This window comes from Aspergillus steynii (genome assembly GCF_002849105.1).
Source record: "Aspergillus steynii IBT 23096 chromosome Unknown P170scaffold_6, whole genome shotgun sequence".
Taxonomy (NCBI): Eukaryota; Fungi; Ascomycota; class Eurotiomycetes; order Eurotiales; family Aspergillaceae; genus Aspergillus; species Aspergillus steynii.
Window position 1 is genome coordinate 2,555,222 of NW_020194403.1, and position 21,982 is coordinate 2,577,203.

General features: G+C 53.4%; 10 protein-coding genes across 10 annotated transcripts; 3 read left to right on the forward strand and 7 right to left on the reverse strand.

Annotated features, from left to right (window-relative positions):
* Positions 1-5: 5 nt before the first annotated feature.
* Positions 6-833, reverse strand: P170DRAFT_235392 (uncharacterized protein). Its single transcript, XM_024842918.1, has 2 exons — positions 768-833; positions 6-699 (listed from the first exon to the last, which is right to left on the reverse strand). The coding sequence occupies exon 2, from the start codon at positions 606-608 to the stop codon at positions 51-53; it is 558 nt and encodes a 185-aa protein (XP_024702453.1). The 5' UTR covers positions 609-699; positions 768-833; the 3' UTR covers positions 6-50.
* Positions 834-2,014: 1,181 nt separating this feature from the next.
* P170DRAFT_457524 (kinase-like protein) lies at positions 2,015-3,239 on the reverse strand (the record flags this gene model as incomplete). The annotated part of the gene is made up of 4 exons (XM_024851725.1): positions 2,015-2,359; positions 2,451-2,671; positions 2,741-3,018; positions 3,178-3,239. The coding sequence occupies 4 exons, from the start codon at positions 3,237-3,239 to the stop codon at positions 2,015-2,017; spliced, it is 906 nt and encodes a 301-aa protein (XP_024702454.1).
* Positions 3,240-3,611: 372 nt separating this feature from the next.
* P170DRAFT_466478 (terminal deoxynucleotidyl transferase) lies at positions 3,612-6,197 on the reverse strand (the record flags this gene model as incomplete). Its single annotated transcript, XM_024852419.1, has 3 exons — positions 6,039-6,197; positions 3,729-5,979; positions 3,612-3,642 (listed from the first exon to the last, which is right to left on the reverse strand). Exons 2-3 carry the CDS (start codon positions 5,723-5,725, stop codon positions 3,612-3,614), a joined length of 2,028 nt encoding a protein of 675 aa, XP_024702455.1. The 5' UTR covers positions 5,726-5,979; positions 6,039-6,197.
* A 256-nt stretch (positions 6,198-6,453) lies between these two features.
* On the reverse strand, positions 6,454-11,083 carry P170DRAFT_412808 (aminophospholipid-translocating P4-type ATPase DRS2). The gene is made up of 3 exons (XM_024846944.1): positions 7,829-11,083; positions 7,480-7,783; positions 6,454-7,433 (listed from the first exon to the last, which is right to left on the reverse strand). Exons 1-3 carry the CDS (start codon positions 10,753-10,755, stop codon positions 6,585-6,587), a joined length of 4,080 nt encoding a protein of 1,359 aa, XP_024702456.1. The 5' UTR covers positions 10,756-11,083; the 3' UTR covers positions 6,454-6,584.
* Positions 11,084-11,211: 128 nt separating this feature from the next.
* On the reverse strand, positions 11,212-12,335 carry P170DRAFT_438868 (exosome non-catalytic core subunit RRP45). Its single transcript, XM_024849702.1, has 3 exons — positions 12,151-12,335; positions 11,977-12,096; positions 11,212-11,922 (listed from the first exon to the last, which is right to left on the reverse strand). The coding sequence occupies exons 1-3, from the start codon at positions 12,312-12,314 to the stop codon at positions 11,328-11,330; spliced, it is 879 nt and encodes a 292-aa protein (XP_024702457.1). The 5' UTR covers positions 12,315-12,335; the 3' UTR covers positions 11,212-11,327.
* An 80-nt stretch (positions 12,336-12,415) lies between these two features.
* On the forward strand, positions 12,416-13,854 carry P170DRAFT_438869 (spliceosome-associated CWC15 family protein). The gene is made up of 8 exons (XM_024849703.1): positions 12,416-12,540; positions 12,591-12,613; positions 12,666-12,742; positions 12,798-13,082; positions 13,129-13,213; positions 13,260-13,430; positions 13,479-13,514; positions 13,564-13,854. Exons 1-8 carry the CDS (start codon positions 12,531-12,533, stop codon positions 13,579-13,581), a joined length of 705 nt encoding a protein of 234 aa, XP_024702458.1. The 5' UTR covers positions 12,416-12,530; the 3' UTR covers positions 13,582-13,854.
* Positions 13,855-14,017: 163 nt separating this feature from the next.
* P170DRAFT_388444 (RNA polymerase II mediator complex head subunit MED22) lies at positions 14,018-14,849 on the forward strand. Its single transcript, XM_024845843.1, has 4 exons — positions 14,018-14,089; positions 14,165-14,229; positions 14,303-14,371; positions 14,465-14,849. Exons 1-4 carry the CDS (start codon positions 14,056-14,058, stop codon positions 14,645-14,647), a joined length of 351 nt encoding a protein of 116 aa, XP_024702459.1. The 5' UTR covers positions 14,018-14,055; the 3' UTR covers positions 14,648-14,849.
* Positions 14,850-14,940: 91 nt separating this feature from the next.
* Positions 14,941-16,081, forward strand: P170DRAFT_466483 (dihydrofolate reductase; the record flags this gene model as incomplete). Its single annotated transcript, XM_024852420.1, has 2 exons — positions 14,941-15,970; positions 16,028-16,081. Exons 1-2 carry the CDS (start codon positions 15,107-15,109, stop codon positions 16,079-16,081), a joined length of 918 nt encoding a protein of 305 aa, XP_024702460.1. The 5' UTR covers positions 14,941-15,106.
* Positions 16,082-16,317: 236 nt separating this feature from the next.
* P170DRAFT_478023 (chloride channel protein) lies at positions 16,318-19,146 on the reverse strand (the record flags this gene model as incomplete). Its single annotated transcript, XM_024853520.1, has 3 exons — positions 16,318-16,473; positions 16,521-16,901; positions 16,948-19,146. 3 exons carry the CDS (start codon positions 19,144-19,146, stop codon positions 16,318-16,320), a joined length of 2,736 nt encoding a protein of 911 aa, XP_024702461.1.
* A 1,473-nt stretch (positions 19,147-20,619) lies between these two features.
* On the reverse strand, positions 20,620-21,781 carry P170DRAFT_438873 (rRNA-processing protein NSA2). The gene is made up of 5 exons (XM_024849704.1): positions 21,691-21,781; positions 21,172-21,639; positions 20,881-21,101; positions 20,800-20,830; positions 20,620-20,746 (listed from the first exon to the last, which is right to left on the reverse strand). The coding sequence occupies exons 1-5, from the start codon at positions 21,738-21,740 to the stop codon at positions 20,731-20,733; spliced, it is 786 nt and encodes a 261-aa protein (XP_024702462.1). The 5' UTR covers positions 21,741-21,781; the 3' UTR covers positions 20,620-20,730.
* Positions 21,782-21,982: the final 201 nt, after the last annotated feature.

Genomic DNA, 21,982 nt, shown 5'->3' on the forward strand with positions numbered 1-21,982 from the left:
GTCCCCAATTCCCCCCTCCCCCAAAAGAAAAAAAAAATAAAATAAAAGATCTAAATCTCCCTCCCATACGGCCTCCCCTTCAACCGCCCCTCCGAATGCGTCGGCAGTGCCACACAAGGCCTAAACTCCAGCTGTCTCACATTACTCTGTTTAAACCGATCATAGGTCCGGCCCAGGGTATTCCGATCCACGGTCTCTAACCACTTGCGAATATCCTCCCGGACGGCCGGCATGACGCAGTCCTTGAACCACGCGTTTTGAGCCGCGTGGTCTGGCTTGTGGCGCGTGTAGTAGGCCGAGTAGAATGTGTCGTCTATCCCCTGTGTGTTGTCGGCTTGGTTCGTCCAGGGGCAGCGGTAGTTGTAGGAGTAGTAGAAGTAGCCGTTTTCGGTGTGGGGCATTTCTTTTTCTTTTTCTTTTTCTTTTTCTTTTTCTTTTTTGGGAGGGGAATTTATACTTCTCAGTTCTGAAGGTGAGACTGTGATGCTGTGGTGGATAAGTGGGTATAGCAGCAGCAGCAGCAGAAGAAACAATACTGATTTTGATAAGAAGAGGAAGACGAGATTTGAGCCAAGGTTGGGAAAGACTGGAGAATTTATACCCACCATTTACTTTTACTCACAAGGGAGGGGTAAATCACAAGGCTGTGTTCAAGGCGCTATAGCCTATAGGTAGAGGTAGCTAGACGGGATGGCGGATGTAATACTTGTCAGTTTGTCCGGTTGTGTTGCTCGAATGGCTCATCGCTCTCTGCAGGGAATGCTCATCTGCACTGGAGTCTGGATACGAGATGTGGCTGTATTCGTTTATACGCTATACTGCGTAATATGGATTGTTTATTCATGGGGGTTGGATGAATTCAATTTTCAGTGCGATGCGCTGGCGATGTTTGCTTTTTATAAAGGACGGGCCAATAACCATAGGAATGGTTTGTTGGAATCGGGTATGGATCTACAAATCAGAGGATAGGAGCACGGGTATATGCCAGAGCTAGATCAAACTACTAGCGTATGCTTGCGTGTTCTAATATGCAACTGGGATGTTGCATCTGAGCTTAGGATTTCCGACTCTGTTTATTTATGCCGTGTTGGCTTTATCGCACAATCTCCTGTTGCTTGTTCGTACATGCTAAGCTGTAACTAGCCATGTGCACTGATTCCCCGGTATGATATGCATAGTGAAGGTGGTGCGCGTTTCTATTTACTCCATTTATCAGGGGATGGGTGCAGATGTGAAAGCTTGATGCTGCTGTGAGTAGTGCTGTTACTCCAAATCCCTGTTTTTAATTTGAGTTGATGTTAGTTGTGTGTGCTACCGAGGTTGCTTATTGTAAATGCACAATCAGGTGTAGGATAATTCCAGACTATGAGTAAAAAGCCCCAGATCGGCTGCCTGGTTTTATGTCAGGTGTTTGCTTGTCAGAGAGACCAACACAGGAAGCGCCACCATAGAATAGGATCTCCTAACATTTCGTCCTAATCCCTATCTAGCTCCGGAATACCAAATGATCTAATAGATAGATTAATAAATCTACAGCTGTCTGATGGCTGCCACATGGTCCGTCACCAGGCACTCAGGCTCGTCTGAGCCGTAGTAAATCATGTTACTATCATCCAACGACTAATCGCCGTACTACTAATCTAGAGTGCCTAACACGGATGTTATATTTAGTATTATCTACTGCGATAGTGTCTCCAGACTATATTAATTGAAGATAATATTATAATTCTTAAATAAATATGGCTTGCCGGCCGCCTTACAGGCCGCGCGGGTGGGCATAAGAAGATATACTATGTATTACCAAGGGAATTACATTATTTGTCTACCAGCTTTAGGGGGAATAATATGTTCTATCTCATCTACTAGTTCATCAGTAATTACTCTTCATTAAGACATTCAGACTACAAAACCTCAGATGGGACTGGGAGACATTAGGCAAACATAAGTTACCAGAACAGTGCTCATGCATCCGCCCCCTACTCCAACCATCTCTAGTACATACAACCAAGCCCTCTCAAACCCCCACAAACCACTCATGCCCCAACGCCCCCCAAGCCGTGAGTCTCTTTCCCGGATCAAGATTCGTCAGACCCCCAATGAGATCCTGGAACGTCGCGTCCCTAGCATCCGACCACTCGGTAAACGGCCGGTACGGGATATTCTCGTCCAGCCGGTCGTCCCACAGCATCTGCAGCGCCTGGCAACTAAGCTCGTCATCCGCAACATGCCTCACCAAACCGCCCAATCCCTCCACATCCCCGAAATAAGACACCTGCCGTTGAAGCCGGATGAGCTCCGGCAGGGCCCCCTGCGCCTGATGCTTCTCGAAATCTGCGTCGGGGCCAAAAGATGACGCGTCCTAACATAGCGTAGATACACTTAAGCGAGTCGGGTTAATCTTGACTCACTCTACACTCCGTGAGAAGGGGCAAAGAACGGGAAACACGTACAACTACGCCGAAAGAGAACAGATCCGTCGGTTTGTTCAGCTCGGCTTTGAGATGGGCTTCAGGGCTGCGCCAGTTGTCGTTGCCGGCTAGCATGCCTTTAATGCAGCGGCGGGGTGGGAGGTAGGCTGCGTTTTCGAGATCGATGAGTTGCACCCGGTCAATGGAGATCTCGTCGGTGGAGGAGCTGGAACTGTCGACCATGATGTTGTCCGGTTTGATGTCTGGAATAGTCAGCGCTCAGCACTCAGAACCCGTGGATAAGTAGAACGTTTTGGGGAGGGGTTAAGGACCCAGATGAACGATATCTCTATCATGAAGCGCTGCAATGCCTAGTAGACTGGACTTGAGGATCTTCTTTCGAGCGGAGACAGGGATTCCGCGCTGGACGAGATCCAGAAAATCGTCTTTCAGGTGCCTGTAGACGAGAATCCGTTCGCCGGGGATGGTGTCATGGGGTAGTCGGATATAGGGATTGGGGCATTCAGTCAGCCGGGGCAGGATTTGCTCGTTGAACTTCGAGAAAATGGCTTCTGGAATGTCTTTCAAGATGAATTGATCTCGACCTGCCCTGGAAGGTGTTAATGTATACAAGCTTATAAATAGACGGAAAGGGCTCGTACGTTGCCAGCCAGACTCGACCGACGTGAGGTCTGTCTTGAATCAGATCCTTGAACTGGTAGCGACGTCCAGTCGCGCCGATGCCATCTTGGCGAGGGTTCGTCGGAACATGCTGTGTTGTCTACTTCGAGTAACCGCCGGCGAGAGCAAGCGGATGGCAGTAAAGGACATATACAAGGCAATGCCAGATCAGAAGCCTTGTTTAGGGCAATCCTTCATGGACAAGGTTGGTTTAGACAAGGGGGTGTACAGAAGGAGATGTTGCTGCAGGATCTTGTAAAATGGGTTATGGATTGGGAGTAGATTGAGGCTGGTGGATTGAGGAGTCAGAAACGCCCTCCTGTTTAGAGGTGTTTGTTTGGTTGATATTTGTCGACTGGATGGTATGACTTGAACGGAATAAATATCAAAGCTGGATATGATATATGGTATATGACCTGGCTAGATAGAATGTAGGTAACGAAGAGATTGATACCACCGCAAACCAATACTACATGCTTCATTTCTACCCATTTCGCAGTTCTCAAGTGTTAATATCCCAGTTCATGCCATGACCAACAAAGTCCAACGGTTACTATATATATAGATCAAAAAATTAAGATAAAGAAAGGAAGAAAGTTAGAAGATCAAAACGAACACCTCCCCTCCGGCCCAACCCACCTCCCCCTCCCCACAATCGCCTCAAAAACCAACCTCTCTCGCTCCTCCCACGTCTTCCCCCTCGCCTCAAGATCCAGTACTCTCCCTTTGCCATCACGCTCGCGGACCCCACTGGAGTCAAATTTCCAGTTATGCTCCTTCTTCGCGAGCCGGCGCAGGTCCCGCTCGAAGGTCGTGTCGCCGGTCCAGCCGAGCACGGCGCATCCGATGCTGCGCCAGGGGGAGACGATGATGTCGACTCTTTGGTGGGGGTTTGTGTTTTTATTCTTGCCTTTGCTTTGAGGGGGAGGGTGGGCGTCTGAGTCCGTGCTGGGTGGGATTGGATCCTGCCACACTACGAGGGCTTTATCGAGGGTATCGAAGTGTCGTGATCCGTCGATGGCGTCGCCCCGGTACGGGAGGGTCTGCTGATCGCGGTCAGAAGTCGAGAGGTTCAAGTGCAGGGTGTGGGTGATGTAGTGGGATGCTTCGAGGGAGGCGAGGACGTCGACGACGAGGTTATGTGTGATGGCGTCGTCGCGGTGCGTGAGGATGAGGTCGACGTCGCCGCAGCGGTCTTTGCCGCGACGGTATCCGCCGACGATGATGCATTCGATTTCTCCTTCTCCATCGTCCGGACGGACGAGGTTCGCGTGTCGGTGGACAGTGGAGGCGATGGATTCAACTTGGGGGCGGGATATCCCGAGGAGGAACTCGTCGTAGTATTTGACGCCAATTTGCTGGACGCGAGAGAGCCCGGACCAGCCGTGGAGGATGATGTCGTCGAGATCGCGCCAGTGGCGGGAGTAGTAGAAGTCGCGGGCGGTTTTGGCGCCGACGCCCCAGATCTGGGTGAAGGTGTGGAGGGTGCGCAGGGTGGCGTCGGTGTCGAGTTGGGAGGCGGCGGCGAGGGAGCCGGACGCGCTGGACTGATATTCGGAGAAGAGGTGGGCGGTTTTGGCATCGCAGCCGGGCAGGGATAGGATCTCGGAGGCGCGCCGCAACTTGTAGGGGTAGGCGGCGATGGCGGCGATGGATGTGCTATATGCGCGCACGGCAATCTCGTCGAGCGTGAGTTGGCGGATCTGGCGGATCTTGAGCAGTTGGTGGATGAAGCCTTCGTTGGGAGGGTGTAGGGGGGCATGGCGTTGGCAGGCATAGGGTAGGCGGTTGCGCACCCAGTCGGGAGGTGGTGGGAGGTTGGTTTTGTCTTCTTCAGCTTCGGAGGTGGTGGTGCGATGGAGTTTAGGTGGATGAGAAGGTAGTGCAGAGACATCCTGTCTTGCTCGTTGGATGATGCTAGTTGATTTGGTAGATGGCGATGTCGCAGGACGAGCAATCTTGCGAGCTCGGTATATCAGATATGGATCCATAGGAAGGAGGGAATCCGAAGTGAGACATCGATCGAGCCAGTCTAGTTTCACGACTAGAATGAAATCTTCCTTCCTCGTCGCGCCTGAAGAAACGGACTCGGACTGCGGTCTCTTCAAATGCTTCTCGACCCGATGTCCTTCCATGCCATCTTCCTCACTTTCCGTCTCGGTGTCCAGTTCAACCACCTCTTTCGCAGGCCCTGTCAAATAAGAGCCCTTACCTTCCAGAGCTAGCCCATTTGGCTCATTCCCCGTAGATACCCTCGCCTTTTTGGACGGTGGCTCATCCCCACGCCCCCTCCCACCAGCCAGATCAGAATCCAGGACCTCTTCAGTCCACACCCCTCTAGCCCTCAGCTCCAACGCAGCCCTCTTCTTATGACTCAGTCGTCCGAGGACCAGGCCCGCCTCGGAGACGTCATACGTTAGATGAGCAGCGCCGCGCACCAGATGGTCCTCGACCGAGTGGAGAGCGTCGAGAGATAGATGCGTCGGGAGGACAAAGACGAGAGGTAGAGATTTGAGATCCAGTCTTGATTGGGGGTCGGATTTCGTTTGAGATGGCAGAGACTGAGGTTCAGTTTGGCTCTGGGATTGAGATCCAGCCTGTATTGTTCCTTGCGTCGACTCTGAGGGTGCGGACATTATGGAACTGACAGTCCCTATTCGATGATATATACCGTTATCGTGATGGTTGGAAGATATTCGTATATAAATAAGTCAAAGCCGAGATGGATCACATCTCATCCATGGCGTAGACGATATAAATCAGAAAGAAAGATAGTAAGATAGATACTATAAGCGCCGAAGAACCCTTCTGGGCATTTCGATTTTCTGCCGACCACGACAAGTCCGGTTGGGTAAACGTTGAGTCTATTTAACCAGGAAGCATCCGTAAACTGTATGATATGTTACATTCAATCCCAGAAAGTTCCACAGGATAGCGAGCGGGACTAACTTGTAACCGACCGTCAGGTTTCATTCGAGATTTGAATATCAGTTATCGCATGATACAAACAATCATCTAATCATCTCGACGGGTTTCTTTTCGAATATCAACGTGGCCGAAATTTATGAAGTGCGAGCTTATGACTCCCAAGTAGTTTGCAGATCGAGTTGATTTAGAAGGTGACTTGTCAATGTGAAAGAAGTGAGGTCTTCGGATTTCGAACGGCGTGACGTCACGTTATCTGGTGATAGTTGGTGCCTGAGGTGTCTATTTGATCCGGCCTTCTACGGTGGATTGAGCATACTGACAATAGTCCTGACTGGTATAGGATCAATCCAGTCAGATCACCCAGATTACTCAGAGAAATGAACACTTCGAGAAACTCGAAAATCTTAGTTATATAATAGCGAACTAATACATATTCAGACACGATAAAGTAAGATCAAGTTGAGAATCGCTCAAGCATAGCCAGCCTAACGGAGCTCAAGATCAGAATCAGACAATCAAAAAGATAAACAGTCAAGAAGGAAAGTCAAAAAACAGTATAACACATCATTAAACCAGAGCCCTGGAACTAGTCATTTCACCATATCTACCTCTTCCCCTCGTGGTATCGTAAGCGTTGACAACGCGCATCTGCCCGCCCTCGTCCGCCTGACTGAACGCGTACCCGCGCTGCTTGCGCATGCGCTGCACCTGGCGCACCTTGCGGATCGCCTTCTGGAACTGCTCCATGCGCGGCCGGTAGTCCTGGACGTTGTACTTCTGGATCTCCTGCACGTGGTGGTAGTGCTGCGGGTAGTACATGCGTTTGGCGTATTTCCAGGCGTAGTCGCGCAGGAGGCAGACGCAGGGGAGGACCACGGCCATGAGGTAGAACACGGGCGACTTGAACAGCCGCGGGATCGTGCCGTAGTATTCGGTCGAGAAGCCGATGGCCGGCGCCGCGTAGCCGTAGGCTGGCAGGAACGCCAGCCAGATGACCATCGATCCGGGGATGGCGATGAACGTATACTTGGTCCAGATGTTGGTGATGAGCGCGGCTTTGCCGAGCACCGTTGCCAACACGGCCGTGTAGAGGGCCGAGCCCCAGACCCAGTGGCCGGCGACCATGCCGTCGGCTTGGGGAAGATCCCAGAGGAAGATCAATTCAGAAACGATGTAGAGAATCAGGGAGTGATAGAAGCCGTTGAGAACCCAGGACCAGAAACTGTGTCGCTTGAAGAACATCCCTTTCTGTCCAAGCTGGTACAGTTGAGGATATCGATCGAGTAACCGGGCGGAGATAAACTGGTCACAGATGCCCATGGCAAACGGGGGGAGCACGGTGAAAAAGACGTTGTAGAAGGAAAGAGTCCACGATTCGTAGATGACTTCACCAGAGAACGCGTTTTGGAAAGAGTACTGTGGATGTTAGTAACCAGGAATGACCAAGATAGTATCGACATACCCAAAATTGAGTCATATAAAGCGCAATGTTCTTATAGAACGAATACAGAATAACCCGACTGATTCGATGGTAGCTCCACGCGCCATGCACCAGAAGTAGTTTGCGAAGAAAACGGAACTGGGCAATCGACACATCGGCGGACCGCGCAGCTTGAAGACCTTCGACACCGCTGATACCGACGCCAACATGAGCGGCCTGAATCATAGACACATCATTGGCGCCGTCACCAATGGCGAGAAGTAGCGACTTGAGATGGCGCTTGACCAATTTGACGACCAAAGCTTTTTGAAGAGGAGAAACACGACTGACAGAGTTAGCTTTTCCTCCTAAAATGAAGGGAGTGACTTACCAGCAAACCACCGCCTTACATTGCACCGCCAAGTCCAAAAACATCTTCTCCATATCCTTCTCCAAGGCAAAAGTCAAGGATCGTCCGTCGATCACAAGAGCCAACGGTTCGGTCTCTCCGGAAGCCGACTGGGTTTGGACAGCCTGCAGCTTCTTCGAGATGTTGTCACTGGTAGCTTGCGCCGTTTCCTCGTTGATCACCAACAGAGTCATGTCCTCCGAGATCAGTTTGCAGGACATGCCAATGTTAATAGCCGTTTCCTGTCGGTCACCGGTCAACACCCAGACCTTGATTCCGGCAGTCTGGAGCGTGTGGATGGTGTCCGGAACTCCATCCTGCAGACGATCCTCGATAGCCGTGGCGCCCAGCAGGTAAAAGTCCTTCTCGATCAGCTCCGACGCTTTGTCCAGCTCATCCGCACGATTACCGCCGACCGTCGTCGCTGCCTTGTCGAAGATCTGGTACCACTGCTGGAACTCTTCCTCGGGGATCTCACGCATGGCCAAACACAGCGTGCGAAGACCTTCCGAGGCATAGTCTTCCAGATGTTGCAAAGTCGATTCAACGATGGGGTTGTCCGAATTCAGACGCTCCAAGATGACGGTGTCTGCACCCTTCGTGTAGATACGGACCTTGCCATCGGGACAGCGGAAGATCGTCGACATTCGCTTTCGGGTGGAGTTGAACTCGCAGACCGCCAGTAGTTCGTATTCGTATTCCTGGCCACCCACGCTGATGAGCACCGAACGAGGTTTCCGGTTGGTGAATTGATAACCCAGCTGTGCCGCGCCCTCCACCAAAGCACCCTCGTCCGGAGACGCGGCTTGGTATTTGATCTGGTCCGGCTTTTCGTCGTTGCGCTCCGGGATAACAGTATGGCATGTAGCAAGCAAGGTCAGGAAGTGGTGCATCGCGTCCTTCGTCCGATGAGACTGCAGGTTCTCGCGCAGCTGTTTGAAGTTGTGGACACCGACTTCAACGCCGTCTTCCACCGTAGCCCGTCGGTCTTCCGGAATGTCCTCGCCGTATTGAATCCCGCCTATCGTGCACTGCTTGAACTCCATCATGTTACAGGTCAGCGTACCCGTCTTGTCGGAGAAGATGTACTCGATCTGGCCGAGTTCCTCGACCAGAGAAGACGTTCGACAGGTTGCCGGGGTGTCGGTTTGCTCGTAGTAGATATCCAGATCAGAATTGATCAAGAAGGCCTGCGCATACTTGACGATTTCGATGGTCACGAACAGCGAGATGGGAACCAAATTGGAGTAGAGAACCCAGTAGGTGAAAATATCGAGCACAAACTGCTTGACGGGGTTGACGCTGCCGTAGTCCAGATACGCCAGTCGGTGGTCCTGGGTCTGCCGGATGATCAAGTCACCCACGGAACTAATGACGCTCAGAGCGATCAGAATGCCAACCAACATCAGAATCTGGATGTTGACCATGCGCTCGACCGCGGTCCGCTTGATCGGAGTTGCCGTGGCATTGCGCATCAGTTTCGTTTCGTGACCGGTGAAGACGACGATTCCGTGCACCCATGGCGTATTTCGCAGTGTCGCGCCTCGCAGGAGAAGTTGGTCGGGAGCCAGAGGCAGTTCCTTCTCTCCTCCTCCGGCGTGCATGGTCAAAGTCGCCTCGTAGGTGTACAGACTGCTGTTCGGCTGTTCGGAGCGAACGCGGCCGCTCAGCCGGCTGAGGTCGGCCGGGCTGACGAGATGCGCGGTTTCCGGGATCGCCTGCTTGATCTTCAGATTGGTCTCTCCGTCCAGATTGGCCGTCTCAATGTAGCACAACCCCTCCGGCTCGGAGGATGCCAACAGCACCAGATCAGCCGGGAAGGGCTGTTCGGATTCGACCCGCACGATATCGCCCACCGACACATCGATCCATTTCGTTTCGTGGAACGCAGATCCCTTCAGCACCTGCGTTTTCGAGTAGTTCAGTCCCTTGTCCGAAGCCCTTCGCTTGTAATCCTCGACAAGTTCCTTGATCGCGGAAACGAGCAACACAATCAGCAGCGGACCAATGGTGGTGTATCGATTGGTCGGAGACACGTTCGGAATCTGCTGCAGAACCGCCGTGAACAAGAAAAACAGGTTGGCGTATTTGGAGAACTGTTCGTAGAGGAATTTCGGCAGGAAGGTGATGACATTGTACTTGGCCGTGGACACGTGGTTGTCGACGAACTTGTGCACCGCGTTGGCCGGAGGATTATTCAACACAATCATGCGAGGACCCAGCGTGGACGGGTCGACCTTGCTGCGGCCAAAGCCGAACTTGAAGTTGGACTTCTTGGGTTTCGTCGGCCGGGGAGCAGCGGCGCCGTGAGATTCGTCCGGATCGGCACTGTCGATGCGAGCCGCCCTCGCGCCGTGCTCCGTCAGCGGCAGATCCATCTCCGAGTATTCAGGAGCCATGCCCAGCATGTGCTTTGCCCGGCCCATCAGGCCGCCTCCCAGGCCCAGAATGCTGTTCCGCTCGGTGGCCTGCCGTACGCGGTGGCTGGAGTGCAGGGGGTCCTCCCCGTCGTCCATGTTGTAGTATCCATGGTCGTCGTCGTAGTCGTCGACGGAGTAGCGACGGTAGTTGCTCAGTCCGGAAGTCTGCGAATATGTTCTGGAGGCCTCGGCGCCCATATACGGATCGGACATGTAGGCTCCGGACTGGACGGGCGGATGCGCGGAGGTCATCGCATGGGCGCCGGAGTGCTGCTGCTGGTGTCGTCCGCCAACGAAACTATCGTAGGACACGGAAGGCCGCGCTTGAGGTTCATCGGAGTCGTTGATGTTGAATTGTCGCAACAGATGTTCGTCGTTGACAGGCGGGCCCTGGCCGGGATTGTACAAGGGAGTCGGTTCCTCCAGCTGCAGCAGATCGTCATCGCGGCCAGCGGCTGGATGAAGTCCTGGAGGCCTACCGCTGGCCATGATGATGGGGGCGGACAGACACCGTCAGAGCGATGGAATGCCCCTGGAGCATTGATTAGGGGGAGGGGGGAGGGGGTTGGGAGAGTGGGAGTGCCGAGAATGAAAAATGCAGGTCAGAGGGGATGCAAGAACTGTCAAAGCGAGAGAATCCGATTGGGAGGGGAGGCACAGAGAGAGAAGGATGAATTCTGACTGCCTTCGGGGGGAGATGCGTTTTGGCACTAACGAGGGCGGTGCTGATTTATGGATCTCCGCCTGTGGCTGGGGAGGCGTTTGGCTTTCGTCCTGGTATTTTTAGGGAAGGATGAAAATAGGTTTTATAGTTCCATTTTATTTTAGAATCCACGATATTTGGAGGAATTAGCATTGGGAATCTGGCAGAAGCAATTATGATCTGATCTGGCGTCTCGTGGTTATGACGTCCGAGTGCGAGTCTAGACGGCGGTGGCACAAAGAATCCATCCCAGCCTCAGTTTCACTTTTATGATCAAAGGACGGCTACTCGGGGTCATTGCGCATTATTTAGTTATCATACATCGATTGTGTGGTGTAATTTATTTTAATAATTCCGTTCATCGATCATTCTCTGCGCGGGATTCCTCTGCCATGCCACGCTTGGCCCGTCTCGCTAGATCGGCCTGAAGAGCCTTGTCGACCGTCGCATTGATCTCCTTGACTTTCTCCAGCGCCACATTGGTCTTGGTGACAAACACCATCGCTTCCACGGGCGATCCTGAGAACTTGGACAGGAAACACACGTCCCCGGCGCCGTTCATACCGATGATGACGTCCGCTTCCGACGCCTGTTCTTCCTTGCGCGTAGCGTCCAGAATAACCACCTTGCCCTCGTCGAAGGTGTGGAACGTAACGGAGAGCGGCTTGTGTGTAATGTTCAGCGGCACCGGCACCCGTTCGTCAAGGCCGTAGACGATCACCTGTCCGTCCTTGACCACCGCGTCGGGACGGCGGAAATGCTGCAGTCCGGCCATCACGCCGATGCAGGCCGCATCGATCAGGTTCCCGTCGTAGTCGGTGATGTGGACGTCGGCGCGGACACTCCAGCAGCTGACACCTTTGAGGATGCAGAGCGATTCGGTATCGAGGGCGTTGGAATGGCGGATGACTCGGTCGAGGACATTCGTGACGTAGGTTTCGAGATCTCCTTGTCTGTGCTATGTTAACGAAGGGGTCCCAACCATGAGAACGAACGTAGTAACCTACCGGCCGTTATCCCACGCCGGAGAGCCCATGGCGGTCAACTCCATGGCGATGGCGAAGGTGCCGTCGAAGGGACGGTCATCGTGAGGTTTTGACACTTCGGACGAGATGCGCACGATCAAACTGGACTGTCAGCGAATTCGTTGAATTGTTGAATTGTCTGGAGGACTGAGGTACCTCGTCTTGCCAAGCTGCACCTTCACATGGCCGTACTCCTCGCCAAAGGAGACGCTCAAGGGGCGGAACTGGTCGGCCTGGCGGCCATCGAGTCTCACGTGCTCGCGCAGAGCATTGACGATGAAGTCGCGCTCAGAGATGGAGAGCGGTGCTTCTTTGTTCATGGTTGCGGAGGGGAATCGGCCCCAGCGGGGTCTGCAATTGAAGATGCGACGGCGATTTTTGTCTCCGCGGCGTCATTGTCGGGCGATTGTTGTTCCGGACAACAGCCAATAAGATGCCTCAGGCTTCAGGCGGTGTAGGCTGACTCAGCTACTCGGGCCTCATTCAGTCTCGATTCTCAGCCTCTCTATTCCACTGTCCAGACACAACGAGCCACCATGACTACCGGTATGTATCTGTTTATCTCTCATATACAGCATGTGCTAACCTCAGAATAGCCCACAGACCCACATTTGATCCCGTATGACCTTCTTCTATAACCGTTCGCAGACGTTCGAGACTGACCATCCTAGGCGCAAGGGAAAGAGGCCCTCCGTGGCCCAGCCTACCACCAGCGACTTCTCCCGGCGCACACGCATCTGAAGACTCGGTATGCTGTCAAATGAGGTCTAACTGCGTTCAACTGCGCCATCTAACTCGTGCAGGCAACTGGGTCAAGGCAGTGAAAACGAATCGCAGCAACGCGACCTGCGCGCCGAACTCCTCCAGGCCGAAGCCGCCCATTTCGCCAAGAAGAATGGTGTTCCGGTGGATGCGCCTGCCCTTGAGAACGCTGCGCCGAAACGCCAGCTCGAAGGAGCGCCTGCTAGCGGAGAGGAGGGGACGAAGGAAGAAGACCCGGAAGCGAAACGGCGGCGAATACTAGAAGAGACGCGAGACATCGATGCAGATTCGGACGGGTCAGAGGAGGACAGCAGTGAGGACGATAGGTTAGTGGGATGCTGGGAGTGTGAGGGCATTGCTGATTGAGGATAGTGACGACGACGAGGACGAGGCTACCGAGCTGATGCGAGAGCTGGAGAAGATCAAGAAAGAGCGACAGCAGCAGAAAGAGAAAGAGGTATGTCGGCATGGTAGATATTGGGCCAATTGCTTATGCTTCATAGGAACAAGAGCGCGCCGCCGAGGAAGAGGAACAACGCGAGGTGGATATTGCACGAGGCAATCCCCTGTTGAACTCCCAGGACTTCAACCTGAAGCGGAGATGGGATGACGACGTGGTTTTCAAGAACCAAGCTCGCGGGACCGAGAACAGGGGCGACAAGGAGTTTGTCAATGTAGGTTGGCCGGTACTGATTGACTGGGACTGGGCTAATATTTTCTAGGACTTGCTGCGATCCGATTTCCACAAGCGTTTTATGGTGAGTACAGTCGCGAGTGTCCTAGAGAATGACTACTAACGGGGTACAGTCCAAATATGTGCGGTAGAGGTCTGGAGCTGCTCTCCAATTTACTTATCGAGCCCTTTTGTATTACCGCAAGGGACACACCCGAGATCCTAAATGATCAGCCGATCATTGAACTGAAGGCAAGCACTGGCAGGTTCAACAATCAAAACCAATGTCAGACCGGGACGCATAGTCTGGCTATCAGAGGCCTCAAGGGAGGAAGGAGTCTGGACAAGGCTCGCCAAATACCTTATCACAGGCCAACAAGTACCATTATTCTCGATAATCACCAGTCAAATGAAACCTTTCTATACTTGTAGACTCTCATAAACATCATACATTTCCCCATATTAAACCCATACTAAAATGTCGGTGATCCACCGAATCAAACTGCCGGCAAAACATCCCCTCCGCATGACCGCCCAGCACGACAGCCAACCACCGACCGACAATCCCTCATCTTTATCCAGGCTCAAAGACACTCTCTAGCCCAACAGCTGAATTAATCGTGACCATGGACTCGCAACCGTCGTCAAAAGCACTGCACAGTATGTTCTAACACTCATTGCCCCATCTGTTTCTATCCAGTTCCAGTTCCAGACCGGCAATGCTCACCGTCGCAGATCGCATCAACACCGACGTATCGCAATTACTGCAGCGATTCGAGAATATCATGGCCACTGCTACTGTACGTCCCCTCGTTCCTTTCCTCTGACTTGGACATAGTATAAGGAATACAGCTAATGATGAAACTGCACCAGGTCGAAAGCACAAACCACACGTCCACCGCCGTCGAGACCTACCAGCTCGATGTCGAATCTACAGCTCTGGTACATACCCTACCGTCTACCTTCTGTTTCCTCGTCCTTATCTCCACCGACCTATCCCCTGGCGACCCTCACTAACTATAATGAAACAAATAGGTCCGCGCCGCAGAAGACCTCCTCTCCCTGTCCCGCACGATGAAAGAAACCTGGCTCTTCGGGAAACTGGACACGCTTGGCGAAGACGAAGCGGACGTGAAGCGTCGCGAGGAGCTGGAGCGGGACGCGGAGGCGATTCAGAAGGCTGTTGAAGACGGGGGGTTGTTGAAGGCTGCGAAGTGACCTTCCTTCTTTTGGTATGCTGGAGTGTATGTGTATTGAGGTGGGTTGTATATTATGCTGGTTGGGTTCTGGGTGCTACTGTTACAGGGCGGCGGTGATGGCGTTCGGATTAGTTCTCTGGTCTGGGTTGTATCATGGTATTTATTTCTGGGAGTTGGGGGTTGAATATAGTGATGTTATGTAAATTGAGAGAATGAGATACCCTTTGGTTTAAGTGGTTTAAGTGAAGCGGGGCAGGTCATTATCAGGCCGATCGTATCTGAACTATCTCGGAGTAGACTCAACTCCAACTTTTCTCCATCATTCTTCATCTTCACAACCCACCTCCACCTACCTACCACCTACCTGCGCATACTCTACCCTCCACCAAACCAAACCAAACCGATCTGATCCGAGAAATCCACCTCAATCGCATAACCACCAAAGACCAACAACCAGCACTCCAACCAGGGCAACATCATGCCCCCCTCCACGAACCCCTCGCAACCAGAACCCCAACCCCAACCGCAATCAACAATGCCCCTCCCCAAAAAACCCCTAACCCTAATCGTGGCCACGACCCCCCTCACGAGCCCCCAATCCGGCCACCAGCGCCTCGGCATCGGCCTCAACGGGACCCTCCCCTGGCCGCGCATCAAAACCGACATGTCGTTCTTCGCGCGCGTCACGACCCGCCCACCGTCTGAGATCCCGGGGTCCACGAACGCGATGATCATGGGGCGGAAGACGTACGACAGCGTGCCTGCGAGCCTGAGGCCGTTGGGGAAGAGGCTGAGTGTGATCCTTTCCCGGGGAGGCGAGGGCGGGAAAGGGGGGTTGGGGGAGAGAGTGAGGAGGGATTTGGAGAGGAAGTTGGAGAAGGAAAAGGAGAGGGAGAGGGAGTTGGCTCAGGAGAAGGAGAAGGCTCAGACTCAGACTCAGGAGCAGGGGCAGGGGCAGGGGCAAGGCACACAAAAGGGCGAGGAGAAACGCGGCGGAAAACAAACCTCCGCGATAATCGCCACCTCCCTGCCCTCTGCGCTAGATGAGCTCGATCACACCTACTCCAAGCCGGACTCGCATCCCCTTGTCGGGCATGTCTTTGTGATCGGCGGCGCGGAGATCTACAGGTCTGCGCTGGACCTTCCGTCGACGCAGCCCTTGCGGATCGTGATGACGCACGTGGAGAAGCTGAGCGGGGAGAAGTTCGAGTGCGATACGTTTTTCCCGGTGGATGAGGAATTGGAGGATCCGGGGTTGTGGAGGACGGCTAGCGCGGAGGAAGTGACGGGGTGGGTTGGGGAGGTGGTGACGGGGGAGTGGATAGAGGAGGGGGATGTGAAGGTAAGGATGGTTGGGTATGAGAGGGTTCAGTAGGTTTATGGGTTTTTTGGGTCTTAGTTGGAGGGGTGGTTTATGGATTTCGTGTTTGACTCAAATCTATATCTAGATTGATATACCTTTACTGTCTATACATTCATCTACCAACTCTTAACTCTATTCAACTTGAACCATCCAACAAAAGACGAAATGCAACGCTCAAACAACAAAGAAAGGCTAGGCTAGCTAATATACACCAAATATAGCATATCCAAAGAATCGAACAATATATGCAAACTGCCAAGCATCGAATGCATCACACCAAAATATGAACCTGAACAGCCAGTAGGCAAGACTACCTATACAACAGCCTACTCGTTCTCTTTCATGAACTTCACAAATGCCTTCTTATGCACCAGTCCCGCGTACTGCCCGTTCTGAAGAACGCACAGATACCGCAGACCCAGCTTCGCAAAGCATTGGTAAACAAGGTCGATGGGAGAGTGGATGTCAAGAGAGATAGGGGCCTAGTCGGGTCAGTCAGGTACAATAGAAGATGAAGGCGGGGACCTACGGGATCAATGTACTGTCCGAAATTCACATGATCCGACTCCCCTTCGTCGTCCGATAGAACGGAAGACGCGTCCAGCGCCATCAGACATAATGTGTTGTCCTCATCCTCCAAGTCATCCAAGGCGAACTCGAGCTCCGGCGCGGGAATCAGTCCCGTGAGGATATTATCCCGCAAAATGGGAAGTCCGCTGTCGAGTTCGCCTGCCACGAGCAGGTTCTGCAGTTTCGAGCGAAGCTCTGTGGCCGCGACGAACGGCGAGTCGGAAATATCGATGACCCGGCTCTTGCGGACAGGGCGCACGATGTCACCTAAGGCGGCGTCGGAGACCACCTGGATCTTGTTATCCAAGAATGGGTAGGAGTTCATGTCGGTTAGGAGATCCTGCTGCAGTCAGTATAGATCGCCATCGAGACGCCAGGAAACGTACGTAGATACTGCGCGGCTCGATCGCGTCGGCCGTCCACTTGGCGCACAGAACGGCCAGCGAAAACGGCAGCACATGGTCCAGACTGCCGGTCAGCTCGAACAGAATGACTGCCAATGTCACGGACAACCGAGTCACACCGCACATCGTAGCTCCGGCAGCCACCATGGCGTAAACACCCGGGGTCACGCAGGATTCCATGCCGGAGGTGGCGGGACACGACGAGCCGAATAAGAAAAAGCTGGGATATTTCACCACCAGATACTGCGCCACATGTCCTACGATTCGTCCCATGAGACCACCAACCACCATGGACGGCACGTAGATTCCGGCCGGAAGCTTGATACCAAAAGTCACCACGGTGAGAAGGCTCTTGATGACAAACGCCACTAGAAGATAGCTGATGATCTCGCCGATGCCGTCCTCGCCCGGACACAGTCCCGTGCGCGATGTGGATTCGCGCTTACACGGACTTGCCAGTTCAAACAGGAGCTCCGAAACAGGAAGCTTGGTATATCGGTTCCAGAAGCTGGTCACTCCGGTGAGCAGCGCTACGAGCACGACCTCAAGCATCGGCCAGCGCTTGATGATGGGGATTCGTCGGAAGGATCGGGCCCACAGGCTGGACGCCTTGATGAAGAGAGCGCCCAAGACACCTCCCAACACGCCAAGGAAGATGAAGATCGCCATCTCAAAGAGCTCCCAGTCGCCCAGATACCGCACCTGGAAGAGAACGATCTTCCCCGTGCCATACGGATTCAGAAACTTGAGAGACAGTGCCGCCGCGATACAGCAGAAGAACGTCCTGAAAAGGGTCTTTGGGGGGAAATAGTAGCTGACTTCTTCCAAACTGAAAAGAACACCGCCGATCGGAGCCCCAAAGGCAACCGCCACGCCGCTCGCAGCACTCGCACTCAGCACCTCTCGTCGCTTGCCATCGTTGTGGCTGTATTTGGCAAACAGTCGACAGCAGATGTTCCCTACGCACGTGGCAATATGCACGTACGGACCCTCCTTGCCGAGACTGAGACCGGAAGAAACACTGAAAACCAGGGCAATCGTTTTGATGACCAGCGTTTTGAAGCCGAGGTAGCCGTGTAGCACGAAGCCACTGTTGATGACCTTCACCTCGGCCACCCCACTCCCGGCAGCGGAATAGTACACCATGTCCGGGCGAGTGCGAATCGGACCGTAGGGCTGTGGATGGTCCGCCGGGTCAGGCGAGTCCGCGCCGTCATTGCGTTTCGTTCCGCGAGACGAAGAAGCCCCCAGATTCTCGTCCAGTGTCGTCAACGAGATGGAGGAGGGAACCACCGTTTTGGTAAGCAGGGTTAGAAAGCAGGAGATCACCGACAGAAAAAGCACCCAGAACATGAACATAACGAAGTCCACGCCCTGGTTGTCCGTCTCCGACGACCGAAGCATCCTCGACCATGGCCGCCACGCCCCGCAATTCGACTCGCCTAGACAACAGCTCTGCCGGCTGTGAAACCACTGCGTCGTGCAAAAGCCCTCTTTCAGGTCAAACACAAAGTCCTCGGTGACGTCCACGAAGTAGGCGAGCGCCGCCGTGATGCACCCGATGACCGCTACCAGAATCCAGCCCTGCGCTCCGTCGAACCACGCGAGCAGTCGCCCCCGGACATCCTTCCGCATGCGCAGTTCGCGCAGTCTAGCTCCGTCGGCAATGCTGTCATGCACCCAGTCGGTGGAGGTGAACTGGTCGTACCAGGTCCGTTCGTCCAGGAACGATGCCGTCATGCCATCTTTGGCGGACGCAACGAGACTATCCGCCTGGTCGGCATCCAGACTACCCCGCCGACTAAAGCGAATGGTCTGCGAGTTGGCGCGACTATGATGTCGGGATCGACGCAGACTCCCGGCGAGCAGCGAATGTCGAAACGGAATTTCGGCCCCCGAACCACCGGACAAATTGGTATACGACCGTCGCAAAGTCCCTTTCTGGTTCTCCTGTGATTTCCCTAGAAGACTGGTGGTCTCCCCAACCTCTAGCGGCGTATCTAGCGACTCATAACGAGTATGAGATTCGGACAGCAAACTGTGGCTTCGTCGGAAGGCCGCAGGGGACGGCGGAGCGGTTCGCGAGATCGAGATCGAGGTCGGACGGTCCGCCGGGTCCGTGGGAATTTGATCCTCGTCCGGAGGGATGTTCGGGAAGTAGGAGGAAATCGAGCGAGGCATAATTTTTTTTTGGGTCGGAGATGCGGTGACGAAAGCCGTGGGAGCCTCGGAGTTTAAATTCAACGCGCTATGACCTTGGGTTAAGACGGTCCTCGTCCGGGACGGGAGCCTAACGGGACCAAAACAATCCTGCGCCGGCAAACATGTCTCGTCTCAGGACGAGAAGAGAGACCGAAAGACCAAAAGAGGACCGGTGATGGGGCGTTGGGCAAGCAAGAGTCCCACGATTGGCAGTCCAAACTCCCCGCAGTTCTCCAACGGCGGTGTAAGGAGTAGATCAAGTGCAAAAGGAATGGGTGGACGGCGCAAGAACCGGGGGTTGAAAAGGGGCAAATCTGACGAGGGAACGGGCGAAAGATAAATCGGACGGCAACAAAGAGGGGCAAACAAGAGAAGTTGGAGACTAGCCAGGATCAAGACGAACAATGCGAATACTAAATGAAGTTAAAGAATAATGAAAGGGTCTTTCTTGGGGTGCAGGCAGATGACCCGCTCATCGGGGGCGCTAAAAAGCACATCATCTGATGGAGATCCTCGTTGGACGTGGAACATGACGAGTCCGACAGGCGACCCGTGGATGCGTTTGGCCCTCATCTTGAAGATCTGAACGTCCATTGAAGGCAGCCTCCTTCATTCCTCTGCCACACGTGAACTGTCACGCCGCGTGTCTGGTCTTTGTCAGCCATGCCTACCCTGTAGTGAGTCAACTATATGCTGTTAATGTCGATGAAATAAATAAACGCAGAACATCTAGACACTCGCCTTCCCCGCACATCATTCGTAACCAGGAGGACTGAGCTCTCGCCGCCACTCGGGGAAGCAAGCTACCGACCCTCTTCCTTGGGCTCGAGATCCCCTGCACCAGTCATGGCAGGCGATAGACCGATGTACATCAACGTCGCATGGACGGTCGCATTATAGTCGCCTTCTTATCAATCTCAGTGGCGGGGGTCCAGTCGTGACCCACCAACCCTGCATGCATCGAGACCGCTGTCTGTCAAAACAAAGGGTTCCATGCTATGCGCTGTCGGCGCTGAAGCAGGTTAATTCGATTTGACGACGATCGGGACGGGATGATCCGGGCTGTTTCTGGTTTGACTGAAACAAGATTGATGGCTTTAATATATTCAATGGATGGGGATGGACAAGGATGATGGAGGAGGGAGAAGAGAGGAATGCGGGGATCATCCCCCGCCGATAACCAGTTGGTCTGGTTGCCGCGAAGGGAAATGAATTCCAGATGGCATGAATTCTGAATGAACAATACGACAACGCTGGTCAATGTCGATTGTACAATTTGCGACATGACGCTCAATTCGTCTGATTTCGAGTTTGACCTGGCCTACATGTAGATCGCTATGGACAACACATTGCATGTAGCAAGAATACCAATTCCCTGGTATGCCGACCACTCTATTCCTGAGGCGCTGCAGGCTTGATGTACTAGAAGATCAATCCCTATTATGAAAAGTTGTGGGCTATACGTAGATGCAATTAGCAGATTTTATTTAACTCAATCCTCTAAAAATCAATAACAAAGGTATCCTCAGAAGCCCTGCAGAAAAATCAAGTCGCTATCATATTTTAAACAAGAAGAACCCTGTTTCCGTTAGTCAGACTTTGGTCAGAGAACAGTGTATCAGGATGACTTACGCATTCACGCAACCGTCGTTCTCGGGGTTGTCTAACAAGAATTAGCCAATCGGTAGAATCTGAACACTCGGTCAAACTTACTGGTAACCTGTGCCCATTTACCCCAGACCACCTTTCCTGACGTAGTCACCATTCCCAGGTCACTGACGTTGACTTCGATGATGGTACCCCGACTCAAAACTCCGAGACGGGTGTACAGGGGGTTGTTCGGGTTCTTCTGGACGTTGAGGATAGGGACCTGGATCGTAACACCCAGCTTGGGGTGGGTGACATTCGCCTTCTTGTAACGCAAACCCATCGGTCTAGAAAAGTCAGCCATCACCATCACCTTCATCCTCACCCACTCCTGATACCCAATCCGCAAAGACATACCTGATAAACCGCTCATATTTGACATTCTGCCGCGTAAAGTCCTGCCCGACGAAAGTGGGTTTCGTGATCATGCGCTTCCACGCCTTCTTATGGGTCTTCTTGCCCGTGTTCACCACCTTGAACATCTCCTCCTCCGAGATACCGCGCACTTTAGGGATCGGCACGGCGAACTTGGCGGCCTTCTCGTTACGCTTGTCCTTGATGGCGGAGGACAGGGCCTTGGCGTTGGTGGCCTCGGAGCGGTCGAGCAGGTAGTGCGGCACGGCGGACGACAGATCGGCGGCTTCGGTGTTGGACTTGACGTTCTTCTCCTCCTGGGCCTTGATGCGCTTGCGCATCTGAATCTTCTCCTTGTGGCGCTGCTGCTGGTGCAGCTTGGCCCGCAGACCACGCAGGTTCTGCGCATCCTTGGAGGCCTTGTGGCCTTCACGGGCCTGCTTCTTGCGAGCCTTCTCGTCGGCGTCGAAGCTGGGGGGTTTAGCAGGACAATCGGGAGGTTACGGGGATTAGTGTGCATACCGCTTTCCGTGCAGCTTCTGCCATCTCTCGACGTATTCGTTCTGGGGCATGGTGGCGGCTTTCTGAGGATCTGAAAGTGCGGAATGGAAAGATTGATGGGATCTCGATAAGGATTATTTGGGTGGGCATTTTCATTTTTCTCGGCGCTGTGATTGGTGGGGGGAACGGGCGGTGGCAAAAAATGCGACGCAGTTGGCGGTGAGTCACGTGCCATTATGGCCTGGCGTCGTTGCCTGGGGAATCAGGACAACATCAGTTTACCCGCTATCTTTCCCTACTCCATAGGGAGTAT

Excerpts from the sequence above, each read along its gene's own strand:
- P170DRAFT_235392 (XM_024842918.1), bottom strand. The coding sequence starts at position 608 with ATGGTGGGTATAAATTCTCCAGTCTTTCCCAACCTTGGCTCAAATCTC.
- P170DRAFT_412808 (XM_024846944.1), bottom strand. The coding sequence starts at position 10,755 with ATGGCCAGCGGTAGGCCTCCAGGACTTCATCCAGCCGCTGGCCGCGAT. Across the intron at positions 7,784-7,828 it reads TGTAAGGCGGTGGTTTGCTG|TCGTGTTTCTCCTCTTCAAA; the intron begins GTAAGTCACTCC and ends TAACTCTGTCAG. Across the intron at positions 7,434-7,479 it reads TTTATATGACTCAATTTTGG|TACTCTTTCCAAAACGCGTT; the intron begins GTATGTCGATAC and ends TAACATCCACAG.
- P170DRAFT_438868 (XM_024849702.1), bottom strand. The coding sequence starts at position 12,314 with ATGAACAAAGAAGCACCGCTCTCCATCTCTGAGCGCGACTTCATCGTC. Across the intron at positions 12,097-12,150 it reads GTGCAGCTTGGCAAGACGAG|TTTGATCGTGCGCATCTCGT; the intron begins GTACCTCAGTCC and ends CTGACAGTCCAG. Across the intron at positions 11,923-11,976 it reads CCGGCGTGGGATAACGGCCG|ACAAGGAGATCTCGAAACCT; the intron begins GTAGGTTACTAC and ends AACATAGCACAG.
- P170DRAFT_438869 (XM_024849703.1), top strand. Across the intron at positions 12,614-12,665 it reads ACAGACCCACATTTGATCCC|GCGCAAGGGAAAGAGGCCCT; the intron begins GTATGACCTTCT and ends TGACCATCCTAG. Across the intron at positions 13,431-13,478 it reads GCGACAAGGAGTTTGTCAAT|GACTTGCTGCGATCCGATTT; the intron begins GTAGGTTGGCCG and ends AATATTTTCTAG.
- P170DRAFT_388444 (XM_024845843.1), top strand. The coding sequence starts at position 14,056 with ATGGACTCGCAACCGTCGTCAAAAGCACTGCACA. Across the intron at positions 14,230-14,302 it reads ATATCATGGCCACTGCTACT|GTCGAAAGCACAAACCACAC; the intron begins GTACGTCCCCTC and ends AAACTGCACCAG. Across the intron at positions 14,372-14,464 it reads ATGTCGAATCTACAGCTCTG|GTCCGCGCCGCAGAAGACCT; the intron begins GTACATACCCTA and ends TGAAACAAATAG.
- P170DRAFT_438873 (XM_024849704.1), bottom strand. The coding sequence starts at position 21,740 with ATGCCCCAGAACGAATACGTCGAGAGATGGCAGAAGCTGCACGGAAAG. Across the intron at positions 21,640-21,690 it reads CAGAAGCTGCACGGAAAGCG|CTTCGACGCCGACGAGAAGG; the intron begins GTATGCACACTA and ends TAAACCCCCCAG. Across the intron at positions 20,831-20,880 it reads TAAATGGGCACAGGTTACCA|ACAACCCCGAGAACGACGGT; the intron begins GTAAGTTTGACC and ends AATTCTTGTTAG.